The sequence below is a fragment of the Anguilla rostrata genome, chromosome 13 (assembly GCF_018555375.3).
Source record: "Anguilla rostrata isolate EN2019 chromosome 13, ASM1855537v3, whole genome shotgun sequence".
Lineage (NCBI taxonomy): Eukaryota > Metazoa > Chordata > Actinopteri > Anguilliformes > Anguillidae > Anguilla > Anguilla rostrata.
This window is the reverse complement of record NC_057945.1, coordinates 30931190-30949300: the sequence shown is the minus strand read 5'-3', so window position 1 is coordinate 30949300 and position 18111 is coordinate 30931190. Positions and strand designations below refer to the sequence as shown.

The 18111-nt window shown below is 43.3% G+C and overlaps 1 protein-coding gene across 3 annotated transcripts in view; it reads right to left on the bottom strand.

The window, feature by feature from the left end:
• Nucleotides 1-1488: 1488 nt before the first annotated feature.
• LOC135237115 (protein NDRG3-like) overlaps nt 1489-18111 on the bottom strand; it is a 40772-nt gene continuing 24149 nt past the window's right edge. For 2 of the 3 annotated variants that reach the window (XM_064303882.1, XM_064303884.1), the window contains 14 exons: nt 13956-14061; nt 13436-13556; nt 13055-13117; nt 12106-12166; nt 10744-10830; nt 9362-9418; nt 8925-9028; nt 8752-8817; nt 8514-8565; nt 8195-8242; nt 7941-7976; nt 7120-7171; nt 4351-4389; nt 1489-3473 (listed from right to left, as the gene is read on the bottom strand). In XM_064303882.1, the coding sequence (XP_064159952.1) occupies nt 3298-3473; nt 4351-4389; nt 7120-7171; nt 7941-7976; nt 8195-8242; nt 8514-8565; nt 8752-8817; nt 8925-9028; nt 9362-9418; nt 10744-10830; nt 12106-12166; nt 13055-13117; nt 13436-13556; nt 13956-14061 (1068 nt within the window). In that variant the 3' untranslated portion in view covers nt 1489-3297. The remainder of the gene's footprint in view (nt 3474-4350; nt 4390-7119; nt 7172-7940; nt 7977-8194; nt 8243-8513; nt 8566-8751; nt 8818-8924; nt 9029-9361; nt 9419-10743; nt 10831-12105; nt 12167-13054; nt 13118-13435; nt 13557-13955; nt 14062-18111) is intronic. The other variant, XM_064303883.1, reaches the window with a different exon arrangement.

Below are 18111 nucleotides of genomic sequence, written 5' to 3'. Positions count from 1 at the left end.
TTTGCAGCGGATTGTAATTGGACAGTCACTCTGAGCAAACGCATCCCTTTTTTCCACCGTAACTTCATTATGCCCCCCTTTCATCGCTGATTTTGAACGGGGCAAATAAACAACGCGGAGTTTCCAGCTGGCATATTGAAAATCTCAGTAACTACTCACCCAACTTTTCCGTATATGCCCAGTGTATTGTTTTTGGCAACTATTGAAAACTAAACCCGACATAATTCAATAAAAGGTAAACAAACAAATGGGCGATTCAATGTCGGAAATTAAATGAGGGCTAATGAAATTAGGCCATATGCCTGTAATAAAAATAACTGTAAAAATGCAACTAAGAGTAAATATTAAGACCCTTGCACGTGAGGGTGGTGTTATTTTCAACACTACATCAGGACAGTATTTTTTAATGGTCATTTTGTAATTGATTCGGCCACTGCAAACCTAGATGCTTTGGATAGGTTGCTTTATTCCTATTGTTCCGTGTTTGAGTAATACACTGCAGTTAATTAATACGTTTTCTTGTTCTGTTGACTATTATTCTGCGGAAATATTGTGGCATAAATAATTATTTTCTACATAACCTAATGTATACGTTGCTTGTAGGAACTAACGACAAGATTATCAGGGCCAGTTTAATGTCATTTAAGGTGACACTGGCTGTAACATCTTACGTAAGATTAAAATAAGTTTTTAAGAAGGAAGACATTTTATTTCAACTTCTTTTAATTAAAAAAAATTAATTATTGCTTAATTTCATTTTTGAGGATTAAGAAAATAAACATTTGCAGTAAATAGTCTTGGACAGTAGCCCAGTGTGCCCGATTGTATCGTACTGTAGCTCGCTAGCAAAGTACACAGCATGTAGTCCCTCTAGCTTTCTCACTCGCAGTGAATGCCAGGCTGATGAAAACCTGAAACCTTTAAACTACTTTTGTAAATTACCTTGAACTTTTTAGTGAAGCTGCGTCAAACCACTCAGTCACAATGTTTTTCATGTTTTTTCCTGCTTCATAAACTTGGAAGAATATTGTATTTTACATTTTAATTTGGGCTAACAAAAGAATACCCAATACTGTATTCAATGAGCCTATTTTGGGCCAATAGTTTTGTGCTAATAATATACCCACTTGCTAATACTCTGCAGGTGGGTATGTGAAGAATGGAGAGCCAAAGGATGCTTTGAAACCAAGGACAATAGTAGCCCCCTTTTGTTTCCTCCCTTTTGCTGAATGTGTCTTCAGTCAGGACTATCCCACTGGCACCTGCACAAGGAACACAGTAGCTGAAGGTCAAGCACACCACCCCATGTTCTTCAGCCAGACAGGCACCTTCAGAATCCTGAGTCTCAAACAGAGCCAACGCCACACCATGGCTGTGAATATTAAAAACGAGGGTCCACACAATTAAATGTAGATACAAAACACAACAACACAGAAACGCACATGCACGTGTGCACACACAGGCACAAATCACCTCAGAAATTCACCATTATTTTACAACCTCTAGCTTTATTTAATGGTCAGTACAAATGAACAGAACCAGCAGACAGTGGGAGGTACATGTTCCCTTCTGATTGGGGACAGAACAAAATTCCACATCATCACAGACTCAAAGGTTTGGATACCTTACACAGCTATCAATTTTCACTTTAGAGATGACTGTTGTAAAAAGGAATAGAAAAACAAAACCAAGACAATGACCCGTACTATGAACAAAATCAAAGAACTTCAAAATGAATGAGCATGGGCTTTAAACCAAGGATGGGCCAGTCAAGCAGACTTTTTTATTTGTAGGTATTTTTGTGCAATTTCTCAATTTTTTAATTTAACTGTGCCATTTATGTTGTTTTGAAAACACCAACAGGTAGCCTATCTGCAGTATGTCTCAAGTGCACCTACACTAGTTCCCCACATGACATGAACTGCATTATGGATTTTGAAAAAATGTGAAAATGTGGTACCACTGCTTCCCAATTGAACAAGCTTTTTGTTCCTCAAGCACTTGCTTATTGCTCGGACTTAATATAGACTTCAGCTCCAATATGTCTGCAATGGTCAGTATGAGCTTGCCTTAGCAGAACACCGGTGTCAAGTCTCATAATGTTCATCTGATAATATCAGGCAACAGAATTAAAAAAAAAAAAAAAAAAGTAGTGTTATTTTCCTGCTTTGAAGCGTAAGCATGAATGAAGATTATGTATGTTCCTCTATGTGTGCTCCTCTGGGGGACCCGTAAATCCTGCTTTCCTGCAGGTGCCTCTGACCCGCCTATGCTAAGCAGGCTGCAGTGAGTCGTTCACTCCCATCACTTCATCTTACGTCTGCGAGCTACAACTCTGGCGCCCCCACTCAGGCTGTTACACAAAACACTCAAGCAGAAAAGACAGCAAAACACCACAGACAGCTCTACTTTGTGTACGTCTAAACCAAAGCATGAATTCACCTACAGTATATAACGTGATCATGCTGTACAGGTACAGGTATAAAGGTACAGTGCTGGAACAAGTTACTATTTTTCAGAAAGGGGAGCCAAGTGTGTTTGTGATGCAAGAATTTTAGGTGTGTTTTTTTTAAATGCGTTTGGTCAATGAATGATATTGATGAAAAGAGAAAGGGAAGGGCTAACAGTTGGTCTGTGTAAAATAGGAGGAGGAGGGAGAGAGACGGGACTCCTAAGTGCCCTATACCAAATAAAGCTCTGCCCTTTTCTTAACTCCAAAAATACTTGGAACCTTTCCTCTTCATCAGCAAAAACAACACATGAGCACTGTACAAAAACCTAAATTTTACTAAAACTGAAATGACAAGGATAATAATAAATACAGGACTCCAGAAATGAACCATCATTGAACAACGAGAAGGAAATCAAAATAAGAACCATAATGAAATTTCAACCTTAAAAGAAAAAAAAAACACCCAAAATCCTGCTCATTGTATTCACACAACTCACATGCACACACTGCGAGAAAACAATAAGAAACAGGTTTGGTGTAATTCAACCTATGCAGTCAATTTCTTAATATTTATATATATTTTTATTATTTTTTTTGGTCCCCTCAGCTAGTGACTGGAAGTTTTATACCATAGGTGTGTAATTACATATGATTATAGTTATATTTATATATGTATATATTCACATTTACAACACCATTCGTTACAGGTCTCTCTGGCTTTGAGCTCAGGGAAAGGAGGCGGTGTGGAGAGGCTAAGAAGAGGGACACAGGAGAGGGGTGGGAGGCTGGGGGGGGAGGCAGAGGTATACTTCGGCAGGCATCCGGGAGGGTCAGACCAGAAGTGTTTAGCAGGACACCTCCATGGTCTGGGGCCCGGTCTGGTTGTCCAGGGCAGTGGACGAGCCGGCACCATCCAGCTGGGAGCTGCCCAGGCTGTGGGAGTGGCTGCCGTCCGGTGAGCCCATGCTGGAGGAGGACTGGGTGCGGGAGCGGGCCAGTCTGGTCATGCTCGCCGTAGGGACTGAGAGAGGGAGATAATAAAAAAAGCAGAGAGGTTAAAAGGCTGGTCGGGTGCAGGGGGAAGCAAAAGGAGAGAGAGAGAGAGAGAGAGAGAGAGAGAGAGAGAGATAGAGGGGTGTGGGAACCAGAATCTTTACTGTTCCAGTCAGAACTTTCTGCTCAAACAACCCCTGGGGGTTGGGGGAGGGAGAATAATGATGCTTGTAAGAGTCATACTGCACAGACCCCCCCCCCCCCCTTAAAACAAAGTAAAAAATACAAAAGCAGCACATGCATAACGTTCATGTTTATCGTTTATCGGTTCATTTGGTTTAGTTAACATTTAAGACCATATTAATAATGATCATATAATTAGAATTATTATGTGATCGTTTCATTAAGTTTGCATAATTTTTCCCCCTCATGTGGCTTCCTCTGTACAAAGTGAGCCAAAGTCTTCAACTTTTATTCTGCATTGCTGACAACATCATTATTCTCCCAAAATAAAATATTTTTGCAAGAACAGCTCTTTGTTTAAGAGAAAGAAACTAATGAGTAAGCCAAATGTTGAGGATGGAGCATGCGCAACACAAACACAGAGGCCTACCTAGGGAAACAAAAAAAAGGAAACACGGTGAACAGTACAACGCTTATCCCACAGACACAAACACGCATGCACACACACTGTCCACATTACATCTTCACACAAAACAGAGAAGAAAAAAGAAACACAAAGAAATGGCAACTATGTGCATGGGTCATGCTTTTTTAAAGTCTTAAAGAAAACTGAAGTAGTCGCAAAATGTAAGGAGGTGGAAGTCAGTACTGGGAATACAGGTGGCTATCTTATGTAATGACAGGCTGACACCACTCTGGGTAGCAGCTTAAGATCCTGGTACCTGATTCATTGTTCAGATGGCTGAGCTGAACATGGGGGACTGTTAGCATTGATGGGAGGGACAGGAAGGAAGACAAGGGAGGAGGAGGGAGGTAAGAAGGATGAGGAGAGACATGGAGACACATTTAAGTTATTGGCCTGTCCTGGGGCAAATGTATCCTACTTTATTATATGTTTAATATTATATTACTATTATACTTTCTAGTATACTTTTCCTATTACATTACCTTGTCTATATTCATTGTGCCAAACGTTTCCAAAATGAAGTTATATATGAATGTATTACATTATACTTTTATTACTAGAGCTACATACTATCTTCAAATTTAATAATAACCACTGTTGTTGTCCATATAAAAAAACATTGATCTTACCATTCTTGTTTGCTAACTGATACCATTCTCAAATACATTTTTTACTAAACTGAACATGCTATAGTAAATGAGTATAATAGTGCACATCACTATGATGCATCAGGTGAAAAGTGAGAAATCCCTTTCAAAGATGACATTCAGCAGCTAATCCCACTGTAGCTGATCAAGATCAAATTTTTTTAAAAACGCTGATCAAAAACACGCCCCAAAAAAGGGCGAGCCTCACAGAAAGCCTAAAGAGCTTTGAACCCGAACCCTGCTGTGGTGTTCGCAGCCTCCTTATGGCACAGAGCCTTTAATCAGCACTAAGCCTGCTGGGGGACCAGTGGCACTCTCAGAGAGAGAGAGAGAGAGAGAGCTCACCCCCTTCCCTGCGATGGGAAGCACAGAGTGCTGACTGCTTGTCCTGGCTGTTATGAACACATGGTATGCTGCTGCCGTAATGAGATGGAGAGGGTTCAAAAGAAGCACACGAGGAACAGAGAAGGGGATGATGGGATAAAGAAAGGGAGAGCTGAAGGATATCTCCTTAAAAGATCTGCAGACCATGCGGTTTTATCGAAATACATTTCTCTGATGCAAAGTAGTTGAAACACCGCATCCTGATTAAGCCCAGGTCTGTATGTGGCATTAATGAGTAACTAGCACATCATTCATAATAAACAGGTCCTCTGCATTCTTGCCAATGTTCTTCAACTGCCATAAATGTGAATACTTGACATAAAATGGGGTTAATTATTTATCTAATAAGGAGGACAATCAACACAAATCTTTTAATTTCTTTTCGCTTTATGATTGTTTTAATGCTCCGCCCTGATGCTTCTCTTCCAGAACAAAAAAGCATAAAATGAATATATGATTCTCATACAAATTAATCTTCATAAAACTATGTTAGCTGCCTGAAAATCTTTACGTAAGAGTCATTCAGCACAATAGCACCCTGTGCTTAAACATGTAAAGTTACACTAAATGAAATGGTCCCTGAGGATTAATGAAGAGCATTACTTTTTTGTCCATCAACTTGTACAATCCAGGACAAAGGCACACAGCTTTCCACAGGCAAAGATGAAAACAAAGCTTGGTTTAATCACACCTTTGTTCAGCATCAAAGCTAGTCTTCAAAGTAACCAGCCGTGGTAGCATTCATAGAATTTCCTTCCTGTCTTTTCCTTTCCACCGACTCTCGATGTCAGACCGCGGTCTCTGTCTAATGCGTGTGACACCTGTCAGTATGCTGCTGGTATCCTTTACTCTGGTAGATGAGAGAGACTTCTGTACCAATACGTTAAACCCGTTCGGTCCGTCCCACACAATGCTTTTCTGCACTCCATGTTTATATCTTTAAATATAAACATTTGTCTGTATCCACAAAGAGAAATCAAGCACTTTCAACCAGTAAGAAACAGATATACTGGACACAGTTTAGAAACGAAGAGCCCCACCTGGTATTTATCTTCGTTAAAATTTGTCACTTTCAAGTTTACACACATCAAATGAAAGAATGTAGAGAGAGAGAGAGAGACAAAGAGAGAGAGAGAGAATATGATAAAGAGAGAGAGAGAGAAAACCAAAAGGGTGGATGTTCTACCACATGGGACTCTGCATTTTAAACTATTTTTTAAAGCGGTATATTATGGAAAGAAAGGCTCGTCACACAGAAGTCAACCAGGAGAGCTGCTGTACATGAGTATGGCATGTCACAGGTCATGCTGCGGAAGGGCAAACGCTGGCAAACAATTACTTACTACCATGGACATTCAACACTGTGAAAAGGACAGGAAACGTGGTTAGTTTGGGTGCTGTTAATCCTCGGGTTTTCCGTGACAAGTTTCAGTTTTCACATGGCACCAGACTGCCCATCCAGTGCCCAAAGGGGTTGCCAAACTGGCAGAAAGACCCTAAAAACACAAACTGACTTCTTAAAGATCAGATGATTGGATAAATGTGAGCTTTACTTCTGAATAAAGATAAGAGACTGAGAATGTATTTCAAAAGCATTTTCCAGCTGTGTGGATAAAAAAAGAAATCTCCAGGTAAAAAAGAAGTCTCAATGCCACATGATCTTTAGTGGTCCCCAGGTCAAAAAATCCCAACCTGTAAGGAGTAAGTGGTGGTGGTGGTGGGGGGGGGGGGCTGCTGTCTGCAGGAAGGGTACATACATTTCTAAGTTAAGTTTGTAAGTTTCTTTGTAAATATCTGCTGTGGATTAAGGACACTACAACACAGAGACCTCCAATGACAGGACACTTAAAAATATTAAAAAATAAGATAAAACAACAAAGACTTGGACTCTCAACAGACAGACAGTGTAAAAATCAGTTGGCTCAACACACCGTACCCCGGAGAGCGCGAAAGGGAGAGACAGACGTAGGAGGAGGGACGAGCTCTGTACTCACTGTATCCCATGCCCTGGACAAAGTACTTGAAGGCTTCGGTGAGTTTACCCGGCTGTGAGAAACACAGAGGAACACAGAGTTTATTTACAGCACGACAAACCTCCATACATCCACCTAATCGGTCTATCCATATTATTCCTGGGTCACTATCCCAGCATGCAGTGGGCGAGAGGCAGGAATACACAGGCCGCCAATCCATCGCAGGGCCCACACACCATTCACTCACACATTCATACCTACGGGCAGTTTAAAGTCTCCACTTAGCCTGCTGCACGTCTTTGGACTGTGTGAGGAAACTGGAGTACCCAGCGGAAACCCACACGGACACGAGGAGAACGTGCAAACTCCACACGGTCAGGATTTGAACTCAGTAGCTTCCTTGCTGTGAAGTGACAGTGCTATGCACTATTCACAACACCTATTGTACAGTGCTATTCATGCTGCCCGGACTGGAGAACATAAGAATGTTTGATAATGAGAACAGGCCATTCAGCTCATGTAAGTTGACAGATAGGCTAACCAATAATCCAAATTAGCAATATTAATCAGAAGTGATGTTATTATTGTAAGAATATCATGTAGCTTGTAACGGTAAAATTGTCCAGACTGTCGCACAGTCCGTATGAAGGCTGACTCTTAACCCATAATTTCAACCCATGTGGCCTGGGGTTTGATTCTCCTCCAAGGAACTTTCTGTACCATGGTTGCCTCTCTGTAGCCCTCTCTGCTTTTCTCTCCCCTGTCTGATCTAAGTGAAACAATACATAAGGAGGGTGGCCATTGTCCACCCAGGTTCGATCACCAGATGAGAGGTTACTCACTTGGACAACCTGAGGCAAGCCACCACAGTCTGCCATCTGCACAGAAAGAGAAACACACACAACAAAAATACAGTCACTACCACAGAGCCTGCAGACAAACCTCAAATGCACAGGCATGTCAATGTCACATGTCAAGATCGGCAAAGTTACACCAAGGCAGGCCAAGTGTTTAATTCTGCAATGGCACCAATACCTAGTCGTACACTGCAGAGAAAAGCCTGTTTCTTCCTAAATAATGAAATAAACATCCTTACCTTCAGCAGTGTTGTGTTTGATGGATTTAACCTGGAGTTGCACTCCACCTACATGGGAAAAGAGAGAATTGGGAGTCAGAGCCCCCCCACACACACATACAGACACAAAAGAGCAGTATTAGGCTCCAGGGAAGCCTCATTAGGATCCAGCCCTGTTACTAAGCTTTGAAGAAAACTGAGATCCTGCTGTGTTCCAGGGGCTTTTACTCCACACAGAGGCCACGCTGAGGTCACAATGGGTTTCCATGGTGATGATAGCACAAATCCACTGACAGTTTATGCTCTGAACCTGAGTGAGACCTGGAGGAGAGGCACCCACCACAGCTTCCACTGCCGGAGATGTGTCTCCAACCACCAGCAGGGCAGGGCAGCTGTAAGGGTAGAGAAGAGGGCCAAAAATGGCAGTGAGCCAAAGGAGTACAGTGCAGGAGTGAGCATAACACACACAAGCACAAGCACACACATGTTCACACGCACAAGCACATGCACACACGCACACACACACACACACACGCAAGTACACACGCACACACACCCCAGGCGTCGCTCAGACTCACGTCAGCGTGTTCACTGTGCCCTCGTTCAGGCCGAGAACAGGTCTCTCGATCTCCAGGTCCCGACGGCTGCAAAAGAGAGCGAAGCCAACGGACCAATCAACAAACAGCACTCACCGTTCTATCGATCTAACAGCCAGCCAATAGCATTGCAGATAGTATTTTTCCCTTAATACCCGCTGTAGGAGGTGCAGAAGAGGCCCAGGTTGTCCTGGTTAATGTCCTGGGCGATGTGCAGGCGGTAAGTCTGGATCAGCTCCTGATTCTCCGTCAGCTCATTCTGAGAGACCCCAGGGGGAGACGGCAATTATCTCAACACAAGCTGTGATGTTAAACTCCGCTTTTAAAAATGATTTGAATCTAAAAATGGATACATCAACTTATCGGGGGTAGAGTCTTATAAAAGCCAATATTTAGGTTGTAGTGTCTCACACACTTGAAATCCATTTATCTGTATCAGAGCACTAGCAAACCCCGAAGCACTGGCTCTGTTTTTCACTAACGTAAGCACTGTAAAGGGAAGGACTATGGACATTATGTACATGTAATGTACACTATGTACATTAAGATGGAAAGGACTGCTGTTTTTATTAGGGGGTGCTATTGTTCTTACCGCACTGAAGTGATGGGCCATAACGATGTCCACCAGATTGCTTGTCCACCCAGAGAGCTGGAAAAGAGACGGAAAAAGATCGGTGCCATTTTTACACTGAAGAGAAATACGCAATCCCCTGAGGTGAGAGATCACCCAACGAGTTTAACAACATGGGGTCACAGGACAAGAACTGAGGCAAAACTCACCCCCACCTCAGAAATAGCAAGCTAACGCTGCAAAGTTTGAGACAGGATTACCTGCATAAGATCCATAAGCATCAATCATTCGATATAGGAAAATATTTATCTCTTTTTTTATTTGTTTTTTAGTGTTGTGGTGCTTGTTAGGCCGCATTCTGACAGTTACAGTGGAAAAAAACTGGAAATCTGGTGATCTGAAGTTATTGAATCACCACTCACACTATACACAGAGTAAACAGTCCTAGAGTCCTCGTGAATAATGAATAACATGTTTCTGGAGAATGTGGATCATTGAACAGTCGAACAAAGTGTTGAACCAGGACTTGTCCATAGACAGCAGTGAGGAAGTGGGTAAAAGAATAAAATGTTTACACAATAAACCACCAACTGCTATGTCTACATGCTTCTGCTCCAAGGCGATGTAGTTACCTACATTATTTGAAGTTAACTTGGTGTTGGAGCCAAAATGGGCTTAGAAATCAGTTTGAACAAAAGCTTCTGCGAAATTAATAGATAAATACCTTAGAAAAGGCAATTCCAACACTGTTAGCAGCTGCATATTACATTACAGAACAGGAGGGCAAACCTACAACATAAACACCTAAATATAGTTGAAATTATGTGATTTTGTGGTTCAATGGTAGTATGAATGCAGGTGGTATGAAAAGTGTGTAGTATAATGGGTAAGGAGCTGGGCTTATAACCAAAAGGTCATGGGTTCGAAGTTGTGCAAGTTGCTCTAGATAACAGTAAATGCCTGTAATGTAATATCAGTGCAAATGCCCTGAACACTAGCAGGGCTGCCATATAGCAGGGGTCCCAGTGTATTTTGGCAAGGTGAAAAACCTTTCAAAAGCATCCTGTAACTGGAGCCAAATTTGGAAGTGAACCAAAATGGACCGCCCTGCAAAAGATTGGCGATCTGTCCAGGGTGTATTCCAGCATCTCAGCCAATGTATACTGAGAGAGGCTCCAGCCCCAATGGGACCCTGACCAGGAATATGTGGGTTATATAATGGATGGATGAATGGATGGACGAAAATGGAGCAAAAAAGGGCATATTATATGCAGATATAGTCAAACAATTGCCTTATTCTTCTCAAAGAGGATATTCTGGACCTTCTAGACCATAACCCAACATCTCCCCATGCTACCCTCCCCCCCACTGAGCAGAACCCTGGACAGAAGAAGATAGCTTACCTTGGAGGCAGCCCAATCTATCCAGCCCTCGGCACATGGGTCCACATTGATCAAAACCAGTCCCTCCACAAGGCTTGGGTGATTCAGCTGCAGACAGGGAGGGCAATGCTCCTTACAGACAAGTCCATGAGAATGTGGGGTGGGAGTGGGGGGGCTTAACCTGCAACGCTTCAGTCCTCTGCAAGGCTTTCACAACACCTTCATCTTGCCATTTATATATGTCAGACATTTTCAGTTGTGTGTGGCATCCTCAGTTGTATATATACAATACAGATATAAATACATGTCATTAGAGTTGTCATTTGCGTGTTCATGTCTCTGGAGTTCTCAGGTGTGTATCCGTTTCTCTTGAGTTCTCAGGTGTGTGTTCATGTCTCTGGAGTTCTCGTGTGTGTGCTCATGTCTTTGTAGTTCTCAGGTGCGTGTGTTCATGTCTTTGGAGTTCACATGTGTGTGTTTATGTCTCTGGAGTTCTCAGGTGTGTGTTCATGTCTTTGCGGTTCTCATGTGTGTGTTCATGTCTTTGGAGTTCTCATGTGCGTGTTCATGTCTTTGGAGTTCTCATGTGCGTGTTCATGTCTTTGGAGTTATCATGTGGGTGTTCATGTCTCTGGAGTTCTCAGGTGTGTGTATGTTCATGTCTTTGGAGTTCTCATGTGTGTTCATGTCTTTGAAGTTCTCATCTGTGTCTGCAGGTCCCTGGAGTTCTCAGCTGTATGAGTCTTGAAGTGTCCTGAATGTCAGGTTGCCATACAGGATGATCCCCGGTGGGAGAAAGGCAGTTATTTCTGACATTTTCTTTCTGTTGAAATCACAATGAGGCTGGACCCAGTGGGATCGCCATGTTAGCCTGTACATCTCTGCACTCACTCTCTCCACCCTCCTCCTTCCCTCATCAATCTTTCACCAGCCTCCCTCCCTCTGTCTCCGCTGACCTCCCTCTCTCTTTTATTATTCTACTCCTCTCCCCTGTTCTCCACACCACCACACTTCAGTGAAACAAAGGCCTGGATTCAATCCACATTCGTCCTTAAAGTGTTGATTGAATCCAGTGTAACCTGGGTGAGTCACCAGAAACCAGCACCTGAGAATTAGGTAACGGTCAGGAGCTGTCAGGACCGTTCATCAGTCGCGGTGAAGATGATCGTGTAGGCGATCGATCACAAATCCTCTCATCTTTTTATAGGCAGACCACAGAGACATGGAGATGAGCCTGGGGCCCGCTAAATAACCCAGCTCTGGGATTAATCTCCGGAGAGACAGTGTAACTGACAGCAGTGAGTCATGAATCACAGAGAGGGAATGGCTTAACCTGCTGTGACCTCATAACCTGCGTGTAATGCGAAGCTTGCTGTGGCTTACTGCGAATCTGGACAGGATGTAGGCGCCAGCTCCAACTCCGATTGCGATCACACTGTTCACCCTGCGCAATGAGCCAAGACACACACGGCTGTAACACACACTGGATAACACTTCTTTTCTATAATAAACACTGACCATTAGAATTTCTTGCAGCCTGGGAAGCGCGTTATGTCAAAATAATCCTGCTTAGCGCTAAACCAAATCAATAGAGTGAAAGAGCTTCTACACACTATGTTTGCACAAACATCACAATGCTACTCAATGTTACATAGTACTACAGGTATAGAATGTTTTTATTTTGGCTCTGCAAGCTAACTGGCTACAATGTCCGTCTGTCAGAAGCTTTATGGAGGACACTCTGATACTCAAGCACACGCTGATAATCTCTCAGTAAAACACAGATGCCTCAATCAATACTGAGAGCACATTAGTGGCTCATTCATAAAGAATCACGTACAACCTTCCTCTAATGGATAAAAAGGATCTGAATCATTTTAGAAACATTTCCACCATACATTTCCGCCTTCCCCTTACGGGAATCGCTCCTCCAGAGAGTCCGGAGGGGCGTGATTTGTATGCGCAGCCTACCGGAGAGCGGAAGGAGAGACGCTCTGCCCGATCGCATTTTTAATTTATGACGGCGGCCGAACGCACTGGTGCAGTGCTGCAGTCAGGAAGCTCTGTTCTGCAGCCTCGCTCCAGGGCGATGGGGACAAACCTGAGCCACTGTGCCCAAAACACAGTGTAGAGCACCTGAAGCCCGTAATGTGCTACGCCTACAGACGCTGGCAGTGGGGTGGATATACTGTCAAATGCTCTCAGGATCAAGGACACCTAAAGTATGCGTCCACTGTGGAGTGGGCCAACACTGTGCCACACCCAGAAACAGAAAGGGCCCCATTCGCATAAGGACAGGGCAAGAATACTGACCCCGTTGTGCAATACTTACTTCAGATGAGTTAGGACAGAGGGGAGCATCTCGGCCAGTTGGTCCATGGAGGGATACATGTACCTGTGTGTACACACACAAGGACAGCATTACATACATACACCTAATGAACCTGGCTTTAAAATATGCTCTACTGTAGACTCCGCACTACCTGGAGTTTGTCTCTATAACCCTGCTGGGTCAGTCTAACACTGTTCATGACTGTGATTGCATTATCTTTTGGTTTACAATGCCTGAAATAGCATTGGTTTTTATCACAGAAAACAATCCATGTGCCATCCCTAGGTGAATTATTCCAGTGGGTAAGAATTCCATTAACCCAAGTCAGGCACTGAGGTTCCACAGATTTGGCGATGATGAACAGTGAACCCGGTTCCGTACCCAGTGGGGAAGGGCGGGGCACCCTCCTGCTGGCCCGGGGCATCGACGTGGACAACAGCGAAGTGGTGCGTGATCTCCTGCATGTCCTCATAGTTGAAGAGCGTGTTGAAGCAGGACTTGTCTGCGGACAGCAGAGAGGAAGAGGGTGAAATATGGGCCTGGGAGATAGTAACCATTGCACCAGACCCAGAAATGGAGATATAATCCTCCAATAGTGATGACCATCCCACAAGCTTGCTCTTTAAACAGGAGCTGTGGAAAAGCTGCTATTGCGGAAAGGTTTTGTTCATCAGTGCAAATGTCCTTGGCACACTGAAGGGGCCATAAGGCATTTTGACAGGGTACAAGAAGTGTTGTTGAAGCTGTCCTTGAATTTTGAGATAAATGATGAATTTTGCATAGCTGTTTAAAGCTTGGCTGCTTCCACCATAAATTCAGGGAGCTGTAAACTGAAAACTCTCAAATCTGTATGCACAACCGACTGACAGGGCACAGAGAGACAGAGAACGCAGGGACTTACGGTTGAGGCCGATGTCATGGTAGGTGAGGATGACTGGACGGTTCCCCTTTGGGCTACCCCTCATGGTCACATGCAGAACGCCATGGGGGGTCTCAATGTCATGCTCCTACAGCCAATCAGAGACAAGAACCAACTGTAAAGTCAATCTGTATAAACGAAAGGAACTTCAGTGTGAGTGCAACTTATATTAATTGTTTAAAAAAAAAAAAAAAGCCACAACGTAGGTCCCTTTTTAATGCTAATTTACCTGAGTAAATTTACCTGTGTAAAATTTTACATTATACTCACACAAGTGCCTGGAAATTAGATTTTTGTACCATGTCACATTTACTGTGGATCAACAAAATCAATGCAACTGTCATCTGTTTAAAAACGGTTTAAAACTTGTTAAAGTCAAAACGAAATGCTTTGCTCGCGGCCTCTTCTTTTTGTTCCAGCACCAGAATCTATGAATTCACTTTTGCTTGTGCTGTGATTTTACCCCCGACAGCTTGCAATGCAAGGCACGTTGTCCGCTGCTCAGCAGAGCGATTTGCCACAAATTACACATTTGCATGTCCTCGCTCTCCTAAAACACTGCCGAAAATGCCAACTGCCGCCGTGTAAAGAGAAGGCTTCAAGCAACGTTCAAACCACTGATGATTCATGAGTGGAAAACCCTATTCCTGCTGATAGAGAGTTTTGCTTGAAGACTGAGAGAACAAAGACTTGGTCTGCCTTCGCTCGTAAGGACGAGTATTAATACAGTAACGCAGCGGTATCAGAGACACGGGCGTGTCCTGGTCTCTGGAGGAAATGTGCTACGGCACAGGACCGCTCTCACAGAGAAACCTTCCAGAACACAACATCCAGCAGCCAATTTCCAGGGCCATCCTTATAATCTAACATCTGCAAATCGTCAGGACAAAACTCTGCACAGCATCAATACTGTTCATCTATTCACTAGTTTTACACAGGCACTAAAAGACAAACACACACACACACACACACACACAAACACACACACACAAACACAGACACGCAGACATGCACACACAGACACACACACACACAGAAACAAAGACACGCAGACATGCACACACAGACACACACACACACACACACACACACACACAGGCAGTGTGTGGGGTAGGGTGATTCTGAGCAAAACAGCTATCCCATCTCCTTCATTTTGCAGTGGCATTCTGATGGTCCAATCAGATCAGAAACGGGACAGAGCGAGGCCAAATGCTCTACTCCGTAGACGATGACTGTGCAAAACGCCACCTTCCAAAGATTTACAGACACAGGACAGGGGCACTGCAAGCACTGTGCTGCTAATCGTCTCCAGCAGCTCAGCAGACAAAAAGGCATGAGGTAGTACATACACACACACACACACACACCACTCTTAAAACAAGTGACTGAATCACACAAAACATCTATATAATCAATAATAATGGTGAAAAGGTATCAGTTTCACAAAGACAACCTTACTGGAACCACACCTAGTCAGATTAAGATGCAGACAGCAAACACAGACTGTAAGAGCAGGGAGAGATCCACATACAAAACACCAACTGAACTGGGAAATACAGAAAAAGCACTGATCTCTTTTGACCTACATTTAACCTTGAACGTGAAGATGAACAGTGTCTGAGGAGAATGTCACTTCTCACCAGAGACCAAGTAGGCCCTGGTCATGTGGTTTCCAAATTCGCCTGTGTGAGGGTCGGCCTCTGGAGACACTGCAGTGCTCACACAGACAGGGCACACCCATCAGAACAGCCCCAGCCCATTTTGTAGGGTGTAAAATTGCATTGCTAAGAATTTCTCACACAATTGAATGTGGACTAAAATAAACATATGATTTCAGAAATATTTATTAACAAAATATCTGACGCAAAAAATCTGAAATAAAGTTGGTCAAGACCTGGCTAGGCTATTTTGCTTTTTATAATATATTTGGTTTGTATTTGTCAAATGAGACTTTGGGAAAGGGGTGTGAATTTACTCGCATGTGAGAACTCGGTGAACAACAGCATGGCACTTGTTAAACCATCAAATATCTTAATCTACACTTTCCATGCAGCCGGTATCTGTGATCACACCTGTCAGGATTTGACGTCCCTGAAGAGATTGGGGTGGCTGTCATACAGATGCTTTGCTAGGTTGTAGGCTGTTACTATTTTAACACCAATGTTGCTTCTACAGTAAAACACCATTTGTATTACAGTACCAGTATCAAACTTCTGAATTAGTTTTAATTAATTTTACTTGATTAACAAGTGTGCTAATGATCTAAATAATCAATGGGCAGGTAAACACAGCTTCTTTCTACATATCATGTCAGGGAGATGAAACTATAAATTCAATTTAGAAAAATCAGTTATAATCACTTTGCTAAGTGCACTTAATGAAAAATTATGCACCATCGTGTTAACTACTGCATTAGGTTTCAGCACAACCTGCAATAAACGACTATCTAACAAGACCTGAGCTTCCAGATAGTTTAAATGACAAAATCTGTGTATTGCAGATCTTTGCCATGAATAGTCTATAAGTGTGAGTGCGGAGAACGAAGAGCAAATGTACCCACAATTTAAAAAAATGTGGCGCATATGGGTAACAAGCACGTAACTGTCCAGACCCACGGCGCAACTCACTTCCGCAGACACATTTTAGCTGGCACCGCCTGCGCAAGCGTCCCACAAAACGTCTCTCAAAGGTTGTCCACGAGTGAGTGAGTGAGTGAGTGACCACAGTTTGCCATGCATAGCCCACGGTGGCAGTTCCTGCGCGCCATGGGAGAAGGACGTGATGTGTAACCTCTGAATAATGCATACAGCCTGGATAAAACTTACATTCCCATGTCTGTCTGAAGTTCACAAAGCATACTGACTACAAATGGTTACGCTCTATAGTACCACCAGCAGATGAACCATGTATTTATCATATTTTTCACACTAATACCTCAACTACTTGGCCTACATTCAAAATCTTTCCATTCCAAGACTCCGCGGAGTTTGGTGTTTTGTGTCATGCATGATATACGAGACTGTTGTGTCCCATATTTTACTCTGAGTGCCCTGCTTTTCAACACGTTGGGGACAGTCAGTGTGATCCACTGCTGCCATTACATCTAGCAACACAGCTGGATTTCTCTCCCTAATCAGTTGCTTGCACGCAGACACACACACACACACACACACACACACACACACGGCATGGCCATTAGGCACAGCCACTACATCAACGTTCCCTTCAGTTCTTTAAGACAATCATTTTGCTATAATAGAAAGCAATGTCAGGTGTGTATTGAATTTTTCAAAATACTGGTATCATACCGTTTGAAGAATTTGTTACTGCGGTACTTTTTAAAAAAGTACTGGTATAATGTGTAAAGTGGGGGGGGGTACCCTGCCTGGGAAATATCATAAACTTTCATCATCCCACCCCACTCCACAACCACAGATTACCAGGGGTTTGCAAATATGCAGTCAAGAGCACAGAATCAATGTCACCCTTCTCTCTTCCAGCTGTAAGCTAGCTTAACAATGCGCCCCTCCCAGTTCCACAATAAGGCTAAAAAAAAACAGCTGACTGCAGCTTCGGGTAGGCTGAGACATCACTACGGCAACACATGATGACGCGTACAAAAAAAATCTTGAAACTAAGCTTTGCTAACAAAATACATTTGCCCTCGGGGAAGAAGATAAGTTCAAAAGCCTTTGATTTAAAAATCTGATGCCAGAGGTACTCTGTTTCAGCTCGAAGCGTTTATCTATGAATAAGCAGCCGGGGTTCTCCAGTGAAGAGGCAGCTGTCTGACAGGGATGCAGAACGTGTAAACCAAAAGACAAAAAACTGAAAAATGAAGATAAAACTGTAACCACCTAAAGCCGTTTCCTGGCATAAGACCACCTGCTAATCATTAACTGACCTGCTAACTAAGGCAAAGAGATTGCATTGTACATGCAAAATATGTGAAAACATTCTGCTGAGTCACAGTGCTCCCACTTAGCCCTCAGAAAGGAAGTGATGTCAGGAGTAATACGGGCAGCTCCGCCCCTTCCGGTCATGTGTGGTGCCACCTGCTCCCACAGCGCACGTGACGCACAAGGTCAGACGCACACTGCGGGTTTTTTAGGAAGTTAATGCAGGACAGGAAGCACAG